Source organism: Anabrus simplex, chromosome 3, assembly GCF_040414725.1.
Source record: "Anabrus simplex isolate iqAnaSimp1 chromosome 3, ASM4041472v1, whole genome shotgun sequence".
Lineage (NCBI taxonomy): Eukaryota > Metazoa > Arthropoda > Insecta > Orthoptera > Tettigoniidae > Anabrus > Anabrus simplex.
The window spans coordinates 121404556-121422506 of record NC_090267.1 but is presented as its reverse complement, the minus strand read 5'-3'; the positions used below and the strand labels follow the sequence as shown (position 1 = coordinate 121422506).

The 17951-nt window shown below is 38.5% G+C and overlaps 1 protein-coding gene across 1 annotated transcript in view; it reads right to left on the bottom strand.

The window, feature by feature from the left end:
* Nucleotides 1-10072: 10072 nt before the first annotated feature.
* LOC136866682 (protein O-mannosyl-transferase TMTC1) overlaps nt 10073-17951 on the bottom strand; it is a 1311158-nt gene continuing 1303279 nt past the window's right edge. Inside the window, exons 14-15 of the mRNA XM_068226806.1 lie at nt 16411-16546; nt 10073-10495 (exon numbers count right to left, since the gene is read on the bottom strand). Of these exons, the coding sequence (XP_068082907.1) occupies nt 10171-10495; nt 16411-16546 (461 nt within the window). The 3' untranslated portion in view covers nt 10073-10170. The remainder of the gene's footprint in view (nt 10496-16410; nt 16547-17951) is intronic.

Below are 17951 nucleotides of genomic sequence, written 5' to 3'. Positions count from 1 at the left end.
TCACAGTATTCGAGCTATTCGATCCAAGCTAAGGCGCTGTCAGGAATGGAATATTTATCTAGTAAACAGAACACATCACACAAACTCCACCGCTGTCTGTGATCAGACAATTCCAGCATTGAAAATTTGCATTGATTGATCGCAAGCGTAGTTCTATTCATAACAAGTGCGAATCTGTGCCGCTCTTCATTTCATAGGACTTTTCATGTGATGGAATTACTTTTAACTGCAACATTCTACCACACATTTGCTCCACCCTAGAATTTTAGTGGAGATGTGACGATGGATGGTGAAGGGACCCGTTCCCAATGGAAGGCCCGCGACCGGTTGAAGACCCGTGTTTTCGACCTAATAATGCATTGTTTAAGTGTAAGAGATGATCTAGACCAGGAATGGCGAACCTATGACACGCGTGCCACTAGGTGACACGCAAACACTACTTCCGTGTCACTCCACGTAACGTACTAACATATTTTTGGGTTGTTAACATGTAATAAAGAGGTCGAAAATCTTGCAACGCAGCATATTGTAACACTATACTTTAATAAAGAAGCGTGCCACGATTAATTATAAGAACTTTACAAAGTTTATTAGGTTAAAGGAAAATTATACCTTGTTCTTAAAAAGTGATGTTTGCGAAATAAAATCATGAAACATTCAATAGAACGGATGTATTTGTAATGCAATCTAATACCTGAAATAAGTCAAATGAGTTGCTTTCATGACTATTTTAAAGGAAAATAACCGATGGCACAGTAGGCAGTAAAATGGGTTTATCATCCCAGGTCTGGACACTAACTTCGCTTCAAATAAATATGTTATTTACCTTGAGCCCCTGGAAAGCAAAGGCTATGCGATTATTATTACTATAATTATTACGTATTTATTTATTTAACCTCAAATATCCGTTTTTTCTCTCAATAGTCATTCTACTATACTTCCAAAACATATTAATTTTAATAACTACCGCGATGTATACTTGCGGAGTCCGACTCGTTGGCTAAACGGTCAGCGTACTGGCCTTCGGTTCAGAGGGTCCCGGGTTCGATTCCCGGCCGGGTCGGGGATTTTAACCTTAATTGGTTAATTCCAATGGCACGGGGGCTGGGTGTATGTGCTGTCTTCATCATCATTTCATCCTCATCACGACGCGCAGGTCACCTACGGGTGTCGAATAGAAAGACCTGCACCTGGCGAGCCGAACTTGTCTTCGGACACTCCCGGCACTAAAAGCCATACGCCATACGCCATACGCCATACTTGCAGACACGTATCAAGATAATAAATAATCAGATGTTCGGAGTTCAAGCACTATCGTTAAATTCGTATTTATGCTGTACAACGGTTCTCACATTTCACTATATTATAGGGATTTGTTATGACTTCGTGTGCATGATCTTCGCAATCTTTACACGTTGTCACTTCTGCATAGAGCTCTAAATTTAGGCCTATCGAATTACCTTCCTTCAAAGTTCAGTTTTCCTTCTAAGTTAACCACAATGCACGATCTGGATCATTTCTGTCTACACATATCTAAGTCACTCCATCATCCTTGGGCTGTGGAATACCCTCCCTACCAACGTTAGGGATCTGCCTCCTCGTAAAGAAAATTAAACTGTATTACCAAGCGTTCAGCTGAGTTGTGTGATGAGTGGAGCATCATTGATAGAGAGGTGAGCATATTTTAAAAATCAGAAATGTATTTGCTACTTATGAATTTGTATTATTATTCGTGTTTTTGTTGTTACACTTGTTGCCGGTCTCGCGGTGTAGGGGTAGCACGCCTGCTTGTAACCCGGATGCACGGGGTTCGATTCCCGGCCAGGACCTCAACTAACCCACAGATTTTACAGTCCATTTGGCCTCCTGAATCCAAGAAAGAAGGGCTCAAATATGAAAAGCGATGGATGTTCACAGCGCCAGAGAGAGCTGGAAAACGAGTACATCACGTCACGCCTCTGACAGGGAGAGTTGTCCACCTACCTGCCTAGGAACATCAGCGACAATGTGAGGGGATGTACAGAAATGTAATCATGCACATGGTAAGTATCAGTTCCGTCAACTCTATACAGAGTTGCCATGGATATAATCCTGGCAAAGTTTCGAAGGCTTTAACATCTGAATCTACATTTTTGAAAACATGATACTGTATTTCGTCTATATACAGGATTTTTGCGGTCCGCGTGAAATGGAGGGAGAGCAGAGGAGAAGATCTGAACACAAAGAGAAACAAATACACTAATATCTCTGTTTGTAATATCAATATGATCTTATAATTACGTGTATCCCTAATGCTGTGGGAAACGTTATTTCCCCATTTGTCTCCTGCGTATTAACTGTATTCGTGACATCCCGGCGAGTCGGTAGGGGTCGGAGGAGTGCTACTTAACAGACACACCTGTCGATTTGATTTAACCTCCGGTCTGGGTCACTCCAATGTAGGTGCTCATAGAATTAATTATATCTTAAATTTATAGTTGTATAGACCTGCTGAAGGTTTCATGATTTAGATGTTTATTGTATTCACATCAAACAAAGATTAACAGAAGCAGTGGTAGCTATTAATGACATCAAATATTTGTATAAAATACTCCTTCAGACAGCGTTGAAGTTATTCAGAGTGAAAATAGCACCTGTAATAATCTACGGCATCTCCAGTATCTGGCAGCATCTGTCGGTAAGAAACTTAAAGGATCTGGAGAAGATAAAAGCAACCTTTTTTAAAGAGAGCCCTATGCTTGTCGAAATTCACTTCTTCGAGACTGATGTATGAGTTAACTAGGGAAACGATGTTTTTGGAGGAAATACGGGACAAATTCTCTCTCCCATCAACTCCAGCGTACCAATGTTAATTTCGCGAACATCAGAGAAAGAAATCGGAAATCTGGTTGGACTTCTACAGTACGGAAGTGATGATGAATGACAAATGGAAGGAAGCCAACTACGAGTTACGGCACGTATCTACAAGGCTTGCTGTGCATGGTTTTCACTTCAAACTATGCTCCACGACGAAGTATCACTCGCCAAATGAGGGATGTATGTGTGCTTTGTGCGGGAAGCAGTGGGATCGCTATCATGTACTAAGGTGTGAAGGAATAAAAATTCCTCTAATTAAGTTCTGCATTGAATGATTTTGTTTATTCTTTGTATGTGGCAATTAGCTGCAATTAATATGTTATTATTGTATTCATCCTGAGTATTTACTGGATCTACCAATAGAAACGTAACATCCTAGTTCTGTGAAGAATGCTCAATAAATAGTGGTTGTCCCGTTAACAGTGGTTACAAGACAGCTGGAATTATTATAAAACCTCAATGCCGTTCATGGTAAATACAGTGTTTAGGTGCAAGAGGAGGCCTAGACACTAACTTAGCTACCAATAAAGACGTTACACAACTGCCTGAGAGATAAAAGATCGATCAACATACTTCACAACCATTCAGGAATTGAACCACTTTACAGACAACGGAGGACCATAGAGCATTTAACCTAACTTCCAAGGGAGAAAGAGCGATTAGCTCTGTATCCGGCTGCCTTTGCTTACAGGAATTCACCTGACTGTGATTTCTGTCGAAGGGTGTGTGAATCGAAAATGCTACATTTTCACCAGAAGCAGGAAGCGAATTTTCTAATTTGCTTGGCAGGTGTAGCAAGTATATATTTATTGTCTTGGCTAGGTTCTTCTTCATAGGACGCCGTCTCGTTACACAGTCGACGCACCACGTAACCAGCTCGGATTTTGACAATGCAACATGAAAAACTTTTGATGTACATTTGTGCCACCTTCGAGTGTCCTTCAGCCATGAATTTCTCCGTCTACCAACGGACCGCTTCCCTTGCATCTTGCCTGCAATAATTAGGTGTAATAATTGATACCACTCGCCCCTCATAACATGTCCTAAGTATTGTGTTTCCTTTGTTTTATACCAAGTAACATTTCTTTTCGATTTTTCATCCGATGAAGGACCTCAACATTCGAAATTTTCAGTATTCAAGGTGTGAGCAAGGGACCGCGATGCAGATACATTTCAAAGGCTTCTATCAGTTTTTTAGTTCTTGGATCCAGGGCCGAGCTTTCACATCCATACAGGAGAATAGGGAATATGTAGCAACGCATCATGCGGATTCGTAGTCGCAGACTGAGATATGACCTTACAAGGAATTTCTCATGGTAATGAATTGTTTCCTGGTCTGCTCAATTTTAGAGTATATTTATCGTTTTGAATCACATTGGCCATTCAGTATGGTGCCCAAATATTTGAAGAAGGACGCTTGCTCTACTGTATGACCTCTCAGTGTGAGATTAGGTCATATTGACTGTTTAGAAAACACCAAATTTTTTGCTTTGAAAGGATTAACATATAGACCAAAATTTTCACTCTGATGAGCTAGGTGATTTATCGTGCAATGAAGGGTGGGTAAATCATCTGCTAGGTTGTCCGCAAAATTCATGTAAAATAATATGTTACGTTCACATGATTGGTTAAATTACTGGCTCACAGTGCGTTATAAGGTATTTGATAGAATATTTAAAAACAGTTATTATGGCTGTGCTTAACAAGTATTAATTACTTCAGGCATCCAATTCACGTAAGTAAAACTACGGATACTACAAATTCACTGGATAAACAAGTACTGTATTAGGATTGTTGTTAGGATTGAATTCAACAAATACAGATACAATGTTAAATAATTTATTCAGAACTTTTACAATATTATTTTTTAAACATTTCTCAACCTTGTTCACTATTACAACAAACCTGTATTATATTACATGAAATCGAGAAAAATGGTACATTTATTATGGTATTAATTACATTATGGTCATTGAAATGCAACTGGTATACATTTTAGAGTTTTCCCCTGTTTACAACCTTTCCCAAAAGAAAACTCTTCGAAAGGTGACAAAAATAATTCTCTATATACGTTCATAACAGTCTTTTTGTGTGTGGTCTGGCTTCAACACTGTCCTTATATTTATACCCTGAACACCAGATATTTAGTACAGCATCCATTTCGTGTATTTTAGTGCATAATCGAATATACACTCGCCATTTCATAGAAAATACTCGCCCAATAAGTCATACATTTCTCACGAACGGTACTAACAGCTCATATTTATTGTCTAATGACTTCACCATTATATTATTCAACTTCATAGCAAATTGCGACAGCCATACATTATTTTATTTTATTTTTTGCTTTGGAGAGCGAACAACATAACACACTGTATAGTCTATAGAAATATATTGTCATGTACAAGGTCACTGTTACATATTGTAACCGGTTTCCTGCCAAGACTTCTTGCTGTAATATACATGTTAACTTCCAAGTCAGTGTTCATAATATCTCTGGTATGAACTTACTGTGCATTAAAATCTACGTTCTGCACAGAACTGATACCTAATATTATTAGGCAAATTTATTATGGAATTACAAAATCATGATCATTCAACGCAGTCAAGACAGACTTCCATGACCTATATATCATTAAGAATAATACAACAAATGAACTCATATGAAATCATTTTTAAAATTAAGAAATTCAGAAATTTAAACCTATGAGTTCCTTATCACTTTCTTATTAAAACACATGTGATACTGATGAATTATAACCATGCTCTACAAGGTATACTAAAAAACATTTCAACCAACTATGATCAGGAAGAGATTTTTAAGCACCAAAGAACGATCGTACCGCTGAACACTAGTATTCTAAGAAACCGTTAAATTGCCCTCACACCAAACTGAACGAGAGAGAAGTGAGGCTTAGGTAGTGTAGATACGGGGCTGGAGCCAAAGGGTAGCCCATCGTACAACACGCAGTCGTTATCAGCCCTGATATATGGCACCCCATAGGAAAACCAAAGAAAGGGAGGTTGGATTGCTGGTATGAGGAAACGTGAAACATACGCGCCCACTCTACCAAAACCACAGATCGAGTGAAGAGATGAGCAAGGTGCACAAAGGTGGAATCCGCACCAACAACGGCAATTACTACCAGGAAAGAGAAGAAGTAGGTAATATTCGAAATTATGATTGAAATATACGTGATTATTTTAGTTATTTTCATTTTCTGCCAGAAAAACTAGTGGGACAAATTACACAAATACACGAGTGTTCGTTCACTTCAAAAAAAGAGAGCTACAGTATATCCATAGCTATGTGAAAGGCTAAATACACAACAACATATGAAAGAGGCTTTTAACAGTGCAATGCAATATAATGTAAGTGCTCATTTGAAAAAGGAAGATTGAAATATTATCTGACTTTCCATTGTCGATACTTGATTATTTTGAATCATGTATTAGTTTAATAGTTATCTAATTTCATGAAAACATTCAGACAACAATGTAAGAAATAACTTAGAAGAATATAACAACTGAAGTAGTCATTAAATATTTTAGTTTGAATCTTCATATAGGATATTGTTATATGACAGAAGTAAAAAAAAAATATTTCTGTAATTTAAAAATTCATGTCAGAATTTACGGAATATTACAGGTTCAATATTGAAATTATTTTGGATATAATTTCGGGTTAAATGTAGTTTAAGCAATAATTAGTTACCATTATGTTTCAAAGGTAGCCTATCTGAAGTCTTTCTCTATAGATTCTGAAATCCAGTTGTAAGAACTATCTTAAGAACGTGAATCCTGTTCCCATACCGTGTCATTTACGGGCGTCGAAAGACAAGACATGCACCTGATGAGCCGAACATGTCCACGGACACTCCCGACACTAAAAGCCATACGCCATTTCATTTCATTTTTACCGTGTCATTAAATGCTCTGAGGTGTAATAGGCGTGTGCTTAATTTCTTTGTGTAGAGGGCATGATGTTCACGTTTTTCGTAATTCACACCTCATCAGTTACACGAAACCACTACACTAGCAACCCACACAGAAACGCGTAATAGTTCAGTATTTTCCTAACATCAAATGTATGCTGAGCTACTTTCATCATTAACTACTGCGCCAAATAATAAAGTTTGGACAAATTTCCACCCAAATCTAGACTACAGTTGTTAAATTGTCCTTCTAATCTGTTATAACTGATCCTAAGTAATTTAAGAATCCATTGAAAAATGTTTAAAAAGAGCCAGAAGGACAATATGTCGTTCAGCGACAGAATTTAATGAGGGATTCTCGGGTAGTAGTGTATTCGCCGCTGTAGGAAAAACTGCCTTGAAACCGGTTCCGATACGTAATAATGACCCTGCATTTTCCAGTATCGTAAATAAATCATAATATATAGTTCTATGAAGAGTATTCTGGATTATTATAGTATTTTATTCATAATTAAAATATATCATCGTTGTTTTAAGGGATTGATTTGTATACAATTGCGAGAGTTTTAACATGTTACGTAGGGTCATACGAATATCTTAAGTACATTTACACTTCCATCTGGTAAATTGATCAATATCAATAGATTAATATGTGATTATATATATGTCGTATGTGTCAAGTAATCAAGGCTGTAGATACATCGCCAACATATGCTTAGGCATGTATCTTATCGAAATAAGGTTTTGTTTTGTTTGTATGGGTGGTACAGGTAACACGAAGTACCTTCAGGCGATGGAGTTGTCACTTGAATTCGAGGGAGACAAAATCAAAACATCAATAACTACCTTAAGTGAAGCAAAATATTGTGCCAGAGTCCTTATACAGTTATTCTAGCGTTCGACCTTCACACTCATGCCCTTCGTTCTGTATAAATGAACATTTTAAAGCTTCCGTGTATCCAGTAGTTCATTGTAGAGTGAAATACTTATAGGATATATGGGACACCTCTGGTATGATCCGATCGGAAGCCTGGTTGGGATTTCAAAATTTAAGCTCTCAGATATTTCACGTCAACTGTACGTACATTTTCTTAGATTCTTATTGAGAGTATGGTAACGAAAATTAATTAAGTGATATAGTGTGGTGTAGTGATTAGTGTGATTAGCTGCCTCGGATGTTCGATTCCCGCCTCAGTCACCCTCAAAATAGTTTTTCGTTTTTTCCCAATTCTTCTCCAGGAAAATGCCGAGATGGTACCTTACGTAAGGCCACGGCAGCTTCCTACCCTCTTCCTTGCCTATCGCTTTTAACCTTCCCATCCCCCACAAGGCCCCTGTTCAGCATAACAGGTGAGACCGCCTGGGCGAGGTACTGACCCTCCTCCCAGTTGTATCCCCGACCAAATATCTGACGCTCTACGATACTGTACTTGGGGCGGTAGAGGTGGGATCCCTCACTGAGTCCAAGGGAAAATCAAACCCTGCAGGGTAAACGGATTATGAAAGAGGCCCTGTATAAAATCATCATCTGCAAGTATGTAATCAAGAGGAATACGAAATATTGAAAGGAGATATGTAAGTTGAACAGCAAGACAATTAGCCTAAGTAATTTTAATCTTGACGTATTTTCATACCCTTATTATAAACAAAAAAATAGGTTTTTAATTCACATGCAAGCTGTAAAAGTAGGCTCAATATTGATGACTGTCCACTTTGTGGATGCAACGGAAGTAATAGTACCTAGTATTAAAGTGTCGATAAACAGAATTTTTGCAAGATAATTAAAGATCGAAATGGACGACAATTCTATTTACGACGTATGTGTAATTGCAGCTGTTTTGCTTCGGGGGCACACGCAGAAATTATTTTCGGTGGGGGATATCACATATTAAAATTTGAGGACTTCTATAAAATTATATTAGGTGCATATTGTGAAATTAAAATTAAAATGTTCGAAATAACAAAGTATTTAATGAAGACAGATTTGAATTCCTATTGATTACAATAGCAGACATCTACTGGGATTTTAGCCAGCTCATGTATTACATTTTCTAAGGTTACATGTTCTTTGTGTATATACAAAAGAGCTGACACATTCAATCTTTCCTGTGCAGTCATATTCTACAAATAACCTTTCAAATATTTCAGGGATGAAATGAGCGTTCTAGTGTGGGAGTGGTTACTCGTAAGACAGCAAGCAGTTTCAGTACTCGATGTACTTTTGGGAACATATCACTGTCTCAAAATATTAGGTGCAGTCCATTGCTTCAGGATGACTGATTTTAGGAGAAAAACTTATATATATTCACATATATTAATGGAAGCATCAATACATTGTTGGCAAATACGTAGCTCAAAGCAAATCAAAACAATGAGCCACCAAATTTCTTGGGTGGGTGGGGGATTTATCCTCTCCATTCCCTCCCCCCTCTGCGTATGCCCCTGTTTGGCTGCGACCACTTTCAGGAAAGTGACTTCCGAGGCAGGAAACTTGTCTTCGTGCGTCCGCTACCATACATTGCAGATAGACGCTTATTTATGATACCGTAGAATTATACATTGTAATATTCGGCATAGGAACATCTTTGGGATCCAGCTTTTTCGAAGTACATTCAGTGTTTTATCTTCGCAAAGAAGACAGGGAAAACGCCTTAAAGTAAATTGAATATCTTCGTATTTCTACCCTGTAACTCAACATTTTTGGCGCCAATCCCCAAGAATAAATGACGGCATCCTGAGGAAATATTTGCAAAAGACGTGGGTGACTTCCACATGTTGAGATGTGGTCACTTTAAATGCAGAGTAGAAATCAACACACTTCTAAAATGACATCAATGAAGAAGGCTTCCTGCTCAGTTATGTTACTTGGATCAATATTATTGCAGAAAATAGAAAAACCTTTCGTGTTTTATACTAAATAGAACGAAGTATTTAAATTCTGCTTGTTCACTGGGAATGACGAATATTTATTTAATATTTAATATTGTCTTACAGTGCTGGGAATGTGTCCACCAGGGTTGTTGAGAAAAGTGTTCATATTTGTGTTGATGTCTGCATATTCATGCACTGTGTCTAGCTGATAGCATTGAATACAGATTCTGTGTTACGTTAAATTGCTCTAAAGTATTTTCTTTTGTTATTTCTTTCCATTTGTCCAATGCTGAATTCTCTAACCAATAAAAGAAAAAATTGAAAGCGAATAATTCGTTATAATTGTAAAAATATATTTACCATTCCACCAATTTCCAGTCGTTAGTATTTTATTTAGTGTGATACATTTTCATGTTGTATAAACCGATCCTCACAAAGCACAAGTACTTCTGCTTCCTACAGTTTTTTCAGAACGACATGAAACGAGTGTTGATCGTCACTGGCGTTCTCATAGCGTCTCTAACAAATTCTGAACCAAAAGTGCTTGCGAAGCCACTTTGATGTTTCTAGTCGATGTTCTCTCCTGCCTTGGCAGACCTCTGCGACCTCGATGCCGTGGTCCACAGCGAGTTTGTCTCGACTTATTTGAGTCCTGTTCTAAGTGCACCGATACACTGGGCACGCCAATCTCACTACTTGTGGTCACTTGGTTACACGCCGCGTTGTTGGTTTCCTCCAGTCGACGATGTGAAGTCTCGGCGGTAGGGCTCCTAATGTATAAGTCTCCTGTGTAAACAACTCCACCGCGATGGTCCTGGTACATGATGTGGGCTCTGAAACAAAGAGCATAAGCCAAATAACGTTAGGCGGTTCCTTAAAATGAGCAAACTATTTATCATATAAAATAAATTTGAGGGGCTACAAGAATTTCAAAAGAGTTTTTGCTTTCAAACGCTGTTTAACACAAATTTGTATGTGTGGCCTTGGATGAATTCATCTTCCTTATCTCCCTGACCGAAAAGTTCACAGGCAGCATATACCTAATTTAATGATTGTCTGCTAATAGAAAAATCTTTAAATCTCATTGTATGTTTTAATAATAATAATAATAATAATAATAATAATAATAATAATAATAATAATAATAATAATAATAATAATAATAATAATAATAATAATAATAATATAATTTGGATTTTAAGTCCCGCTAGATACATTTACGGTTTTCGGAGACGCAGAGGTGCCGGAATTCTGTCCCGCGGGAAAATTTACCCACATGAGGCTCGCGTATTCGAGTACCTTAAAATACCACCGGACTGAGCCGAGATCAAACCCACGAAATTGAGCTCAGAAGGTCAGCGCTCGATTGTCTAAGCTACTCAGCGCGGTGTATGTTTCTTCTCACTTGATACATTATTAATTTGGTTGACATTGTTGACATAAATTTTAAGCTTTTTCAGTCTGTCGAACACAAAATTAATTTAGTGGAAACACTGTAACATACTTGTAAATAGAATAAGGAAGATTGTGACGGCATTTTTTATGATGATATATGCCTCCTTGTATTTACTTACTTATTTTTGGCTGATTTTCATGTTGTCTATGTTTAAACACTCTTAATTTTTAATGATTATTTGCTCAATCCTATTCTTTATTATTATTATTATTTTAATTATTATTAGTGTACCAGGGGTAGACCTTCCCCGGCTATTCAAACTGTGCACCTGCTCCACCATGGCCATCTCTGATAGTGATTAAGAACTTTAAAACCATTGTAAAAGTTTCTTCTCCGATGGTTAGATGGCATCTATTTTCCAGCGATCGCTGGGTGGCTAAGGCCAAATCAATCTACGAAGTAATTCAATTTGTTATAGTTTGTAAGCCATTTTATTTGTTATTTTTTTATGCGCCGAAGTTGTCAAGGCTTCACCTGGTTCTTCCTGTAATGCAATATGTCTATCGCATGCCTGTAATGACGTTTTCTAACCAATCAGAACTCAGGTTAGTGAATGGAAATTTATCCTATCAGCGCTCTGGATTATAATATAGTCTAGAACATTCTCAGGCGGATCTATTTCAGGCGAGCACAGTAGGGCCATCTTGTCTGATTTACTCCGGTGATTGAATGCGCGACTTGATGGATGATAGAAAGGGCATGAGGCATTGGGTGGCCGCTTGAAGAAGATCCAGCGCTAACAGGTAATGGCAGAATTAACCTAAGTATGTGACTGTGCTGGCGTCTGTTATGAGGGGAAGCTGTCAGCGGTTTTCCTTAAAATATAGAATGTAAACTTTTCATTTATCGCTGTAATATAGGACCTTCTGAGCAGTCTTCGTACTCAATTTATATTCCTTACTGAGAAAATGTTTAATTTAAGGGAGCACGGGTGGTTAACCTCGGAACACTCCCCCTCTATTTTCGAGCTGGGTGACTAAAGTTTTTCAATCTCTAAATTTGGAAATTTGTCTCGGCCTTTAAATGTTTCCCTTTTAGTCACTATTTTTAGCATGGGATTAGCCTCTGTGAAGGGGGACGAAATTACGAACATTTCCTGATTCCCTGATAATGGCCGCCACATTAACTGACGCCAACCACTTCACTGTAGCGATTACACGCCAGGAACTACACCACACGACTGAAATGCGGTCCAGTATTTCATACACATATCAGTGCTCAGCCTAGGAATAACAGACTCTTAATTTGAATGCTGCGCTAAGTCAGCTCAGCGTAAAAAATGAATTCTACTCCTACACGGAAACTAAACGTGGTGCACACAACCAACTCTCACAACAAGACAACGAGATGAGGCTATTCGTGTACGCGCGGCTAAACATTAGGTACCAACCAACCGTGCAAACTGGAAATACCTAAGGGACGAAATTAGGTGCTGGGACGGAGTTTGCCCCCCCCCCCTACCTTACCTTACTGCATTTTATCATTAATCGGACACATAAATATTCCATGTCAGGAGATAAACCATGGGCCAATGCTGCAGGAGGAAACAACTGACGCATGATGAAAATACAACCGTGAATCCCATGTCGAAGTTGCTTGGACTGTAATCTGTATTCGTATATATCGTCAGAATACACCCTGAAACTGACAGATTATAAGGACTCATAGCAGTACGCACAGAGATGCCAAACCGAATGTACACGGATGAACCTATATTATACTACTAAAAAGAAGAAAGGCTTGAAATGCTATATTTCACAGCAGGTTCCTCAGACCCTACTGTGGTGTTCCAGGGTTATGCAAGGAGGGTTGAACTGTGTATATATTAAACACTATTAAACACTTGTTGTTAAAAAGAACATTGGCTTATTTTAAAGTAACTTATTAGACGAAAATCTTTTTAGAATTTCAGAAACCTCCAAAAACTAATTCCTAAATTTGTAAATGATCTCGAAGGAAATCTGTTGACATCAGAGATATTTCAACGGTAAGTTATGAAACAACAAAACCCCATTTTAAATACACTTTTAGGTAACGATCACATAATAAATCATCAGCAATTTACATTAAACACAACAGATCGAATAATTCTTTCTATATTCTCGTCACGTTACCGTCAAAATAGCGGACACAAGGACGAACTACAATAAACAGATGATTTATTAAACTTCAGTCGAATAATTTTATCATAAATCTCTTCATTTCGCGTTCTGGCTAATGATAGAGTGACAGAAAGATAATTCATAAATTAATTTCACTCATGGTTAACTTTTGCCAGTAATAAAACTTAGTTAGAATACTCCAAAATAGAGAATAGTATTTGACGAAACAAATGGCACGTAATATATGTCATCTGTCATCGGGTGATTGTGTGTATTTGATTTACTTCAAATACAACCAGAACAAAGCCACCAGAATCGTGTATATTATAAAAAATAAATGAAAGGCCAATTAGGTTATTTATATTAAAACTAGCAGTTGTATTCGTCGGTTTTGACTCTATAAAACTTATCGTCATAACTCCTTCATTAGCCGTGCGCGTAGAGGCGCGCGGCTGTGAGCTTGCATCCGGGAGGTAGTAGGTTCGAATCCCACTATCGGCAGCCCTGAAAATGGTTTTCCGTGGTTTCCCATTTTCACACCAGGCAAATGCTGGGGCTGTACCTTAATTAAGGCCCCGGCCGCTTCCTTCCAACTCCTACGCCTTTCCTATCCCATCGTAGCCATAAGACCTATCTGTGTCGGTGCGACGTAAAGCCCCTAGCAAAAAAAAAAAAAAAAAACTCCTTCAGCGCAGTCATTTCCGATCACATCCAAGATATTTCTTCAAATTCCAATTGTAATGTAAAAGTAAACTCTTATCCTCGTCCCGAAATGGTGCAGCACTTTTCAGGTGCTCCCCCATTGGAGGTGAGCTGGATGTACCATTTCAACCCCCTGTTACTCCTACATTTCTGACATTAACGGGATTCGAACCTGGACTTCCGAAGACGGTAGCTAATAGTGACTGCCGTTACGCTACGTAGTCGGACACTTCCAATTGTGGTCAATGGTAATATCAATAAGAGTATAACTTAAATCAGGTAATGATCGTGGAATGATCTTCAAGCCGCTTTATGGAAGAGTTGGCCAGCAGTTTTGCTGGGTTTCGAACATTGACAGCTTGTCTTCTGATCACATGTAAATGTTCATTCCAATCACTCCACAAAATTTGGTGTGATACTTTCACAAACATATAAATATACAAACGAACCGACATTGATGAAATGAAGGTAGAATTGATCACTGCACACCTGATCCAAAATTTAAAGGAAACGGAGAATTAAATGAATTTTTAAAATATGCAGAACAAAAGAAATTTTTATACACATAGATTACTTGTACTAATGAATATAAAATTTAATATTAGTAAAATTGCTTCCTTTTTGGTGCTCTTATAAACTACATTATGATCATTAAGTAAGGCTACTGAATTCTTCAATAACTTATTTCTATCTACTAGTAGCTTGTAGGTTGTTTCTCACACTGATGCATATGAAATATTACCCTCGTAATTTTGTTCACGGTTGACATTGTGATCAGTGTCCGGTTCTATGGATAGATGGTTAGCGTGCCGGCCTTTGGTGAGAGGGGTCCCGGGTTCGATTCCCGGCAGGGTCGGGAATTTTAACCATCATTGGTTAATTTCGCTGACACGGGGACTGGGTGTATGTGTCGTCTTCATCATCATTTCAATCTCATCACGACGCGCAGGTCGCCTACGGGGGTCAAATCAAAAGACCTGCACCTGGCGAGCCGAACATGTCCTCGGACACTCCCAGTACTAAAAGCCATGCGCCATTTCATTTCATTATGATCAGTATGCTCAAGATGATATGTTATTGGAATTACAGCAGTATGAGATACGATAAATAAATAAATATAATAGAAATAAAAATAATATGGTTGTGTACATTGTTCTATGTGGAATTTTTGATATTTCTAATCATTAATATGGATTCCTGAATATCCGATGTATGAAGCTTTGTGTTTGCAAGTTCGACGACTGAAACGACTCCTTAGAAATCTCTCTTTCGCTGTCAACGCAGTGAATAACCATCCGTGTACAGACTCTCTTCAAGGTGACACTGCTATAAGTAGGCGTTCAACCTTAACTTACAGTGGATGTATGAAAATAACAGCGTATGAAGAAGAATGTGTAAGGCATTATGATTTGTTGGGGATATTAGGTCGAGAACTATCAAACACCTACGTGTTTCGATTTTGCTACCAAGAGCGTCCTAAAGAGGAAAAGAATGAAGAATGAAAACAGCTAAACTGTGCTGCAATAAATAAGATTTCTTGTTCACGTTGGTCTATGCTGTGAGGTGGACAGCAGGCAATGGTATGATGAAAAAGGGGGTTACAAGTCAGGATGTGTGTTTCACTAATGTGAAAAGTCCTCTCAGGCTTAATTAATGAGTTGATGGGGTGAAATTTCCCTATGCGGAAGTGTTAATAGACTATAAGGAAAGATCTTCATTTTGGTAATCACATAAACGGTATGGTAAATAAAGGGTACAAATCTCTGCAAATGGTTATGAGGGTATTTAGGGGCTGTAGTAAGGATGTAAAGGAGAGGGCAAGACTCCAATAGAGTATGGTTCCAGTGTATGTGACTCTCACCAGGATTACTACTTGATCCGAGAACTGAAAATATCCAAAGAAAAGCCGCTCGATTTGTTCTACGCCATTCTACACCCTCTCTCCACTGACAGCCTGGAGCATACCACTCAGTCCAGCAGCTCCTATCCTTTCTCCCAAGTCTTCCCATCCCAAATTTTGCAACATTTTTGTATCGCTACTCGTTTGTCGGAAATCACCCAGAACAAATCGAGCTGCTTTTCTATGGATTTTTTCCAGTTCTCGAATCATGTAATGCTGGTGAGGGACCCATACATTGGAAACATACCCTAGTTAAGGTCTTACCAGAGACTTATATGCCTTCTTTACATCCTTACTACAACCCCTAAATACCATCATTTCAGAGATCTCTACCCTTTATTTGCAATGCCGTTTATGTGATTACCCGAATGAGCATTTTTCCTTATATCAACACGTAGTTACTTACAGTGATCCCCGTAAGGATCTTTCACGCCATTAACACAGTAATCAAACCTGAGAGGACCTTTCTTATAAAATACAATATTCTGCATTATCGTCGAAATATATCATCCACCATGCTCTTCCAGCAATCTGAAAGAACAACAATATTTTATAATGATTATTTTAGCTTTTTACGGCCATTCTTACCTTATCATAAGCTGATGAACCCTTGGATATTGACCTTTCGCCCTCAAAACTCGGAGTGCTCCTAATAACGAAATTCTGTGAGTTGCAGTCAGCTGAAGTGCCTTCCTGTAGTAGTGCAGAGCTTCCCAGGAACGACCTGTTAAGCAAACAAAACAACACCCATCAGATAATTGAAGCCAAATTTTATTGTAGATGACTATAATACTGTCTTTCGTTTATTTGTCAAATTAAAAGCAGATTGAACAAGAGTGTAGTCCGTCTGTTAGTGCATCGGAGGCTGGTTGGATCCTCGAATAGAAATAAGAAAAAGGGATGGTGGTGTCAAAATTAGGCGTACTAAGAAAGGTGAGTAGTGAGCTAGTTTGTCATTGCTTTCCTCACTGGATCTCGGTCTAGGAAGCCAAGGATAATGGTAAAGAGGATTATTCGTGCTGACCACACGACACCTCATGATCTGCAGGCCTTCGGGCTGAGCAGCGGTCACTTCCTAGGTTATGGTTCTTCGAGGCTCTTACGCCAAGTGCTTTGGTTTTCTTGGTTTTCCTCACTGGACCAGTATGATTAATCTTATGAGTAACACCTTGCGTAACACTCGAACACACAGGTCATGCTCTGAATATCATGAATGAGCACCATCCATATCTCAGCAGCTTCCATAAAGTTGCAAGCCATAAATAAGAATGGGGCTTTGGAGGAAATTATTTTTTGCTCTGGCCTGCACCAATAGATAGGTGAAGAAATACGGCATCCATCAAAACAGTATGTATTAAGACCTGCCATTTGATACGGAGCTGAATTATGAACTTTTACAAGGTAACACGTGTGGGCGGAGGCGGTAGAATAACATTCAGGATAATCCTTGCTTGTCATAGAAGACGATTAAAATGGACCCCAGTGTCTCGTAACTCCGGAGCGTGGCGTGGCTGAGTTCTGTCATAGCTTCCAGGCTCCTCACATTCCTCTATCCCGAAGGTGCTCACGCCGGGCATTTCGTCGTGTGGGCAAACATCACTGTACGCGGGTGGGCAGGGGATGAACGTATGCTGTGGTTACGTCACAGCCCGTTACAGTCGAGCGAAGTTCTCCCAGGCATTCTCAATCACTGCCGTGATATCATAGTATGGAATTGAGCCAGAAAATAGTGAAAGAAGGAGGGAATAAATCGATCTCATTTTCAATTTACGTTGTAATGAATAAATTATTTGTTTTCATTGCAGTTTATATTTTTGACCAATACAATAAAGAGTTAGGCCAAAAACCTCAACTATTTTGGTACTGCACGCAATTAATTACAATTTTGAATATTACATTTTAAGATGTCCAACATAATACGAAGTTAAGGTGGATAAGCTGTGGCATGTGGTTGCTTGGGAGTAAACTGTCTGATAAACTCAACAAATATGCAATCATGCTTACCGGGAATAACATCGGTTAGGTTATTTGTTTGAAGGTATACGGGATTTCTATTTGGTAGATGCATTTACATTGTTGTTGTACTTTAATCTTGGATAGTAAATATCTATGTTACCTATTTTTTGCCA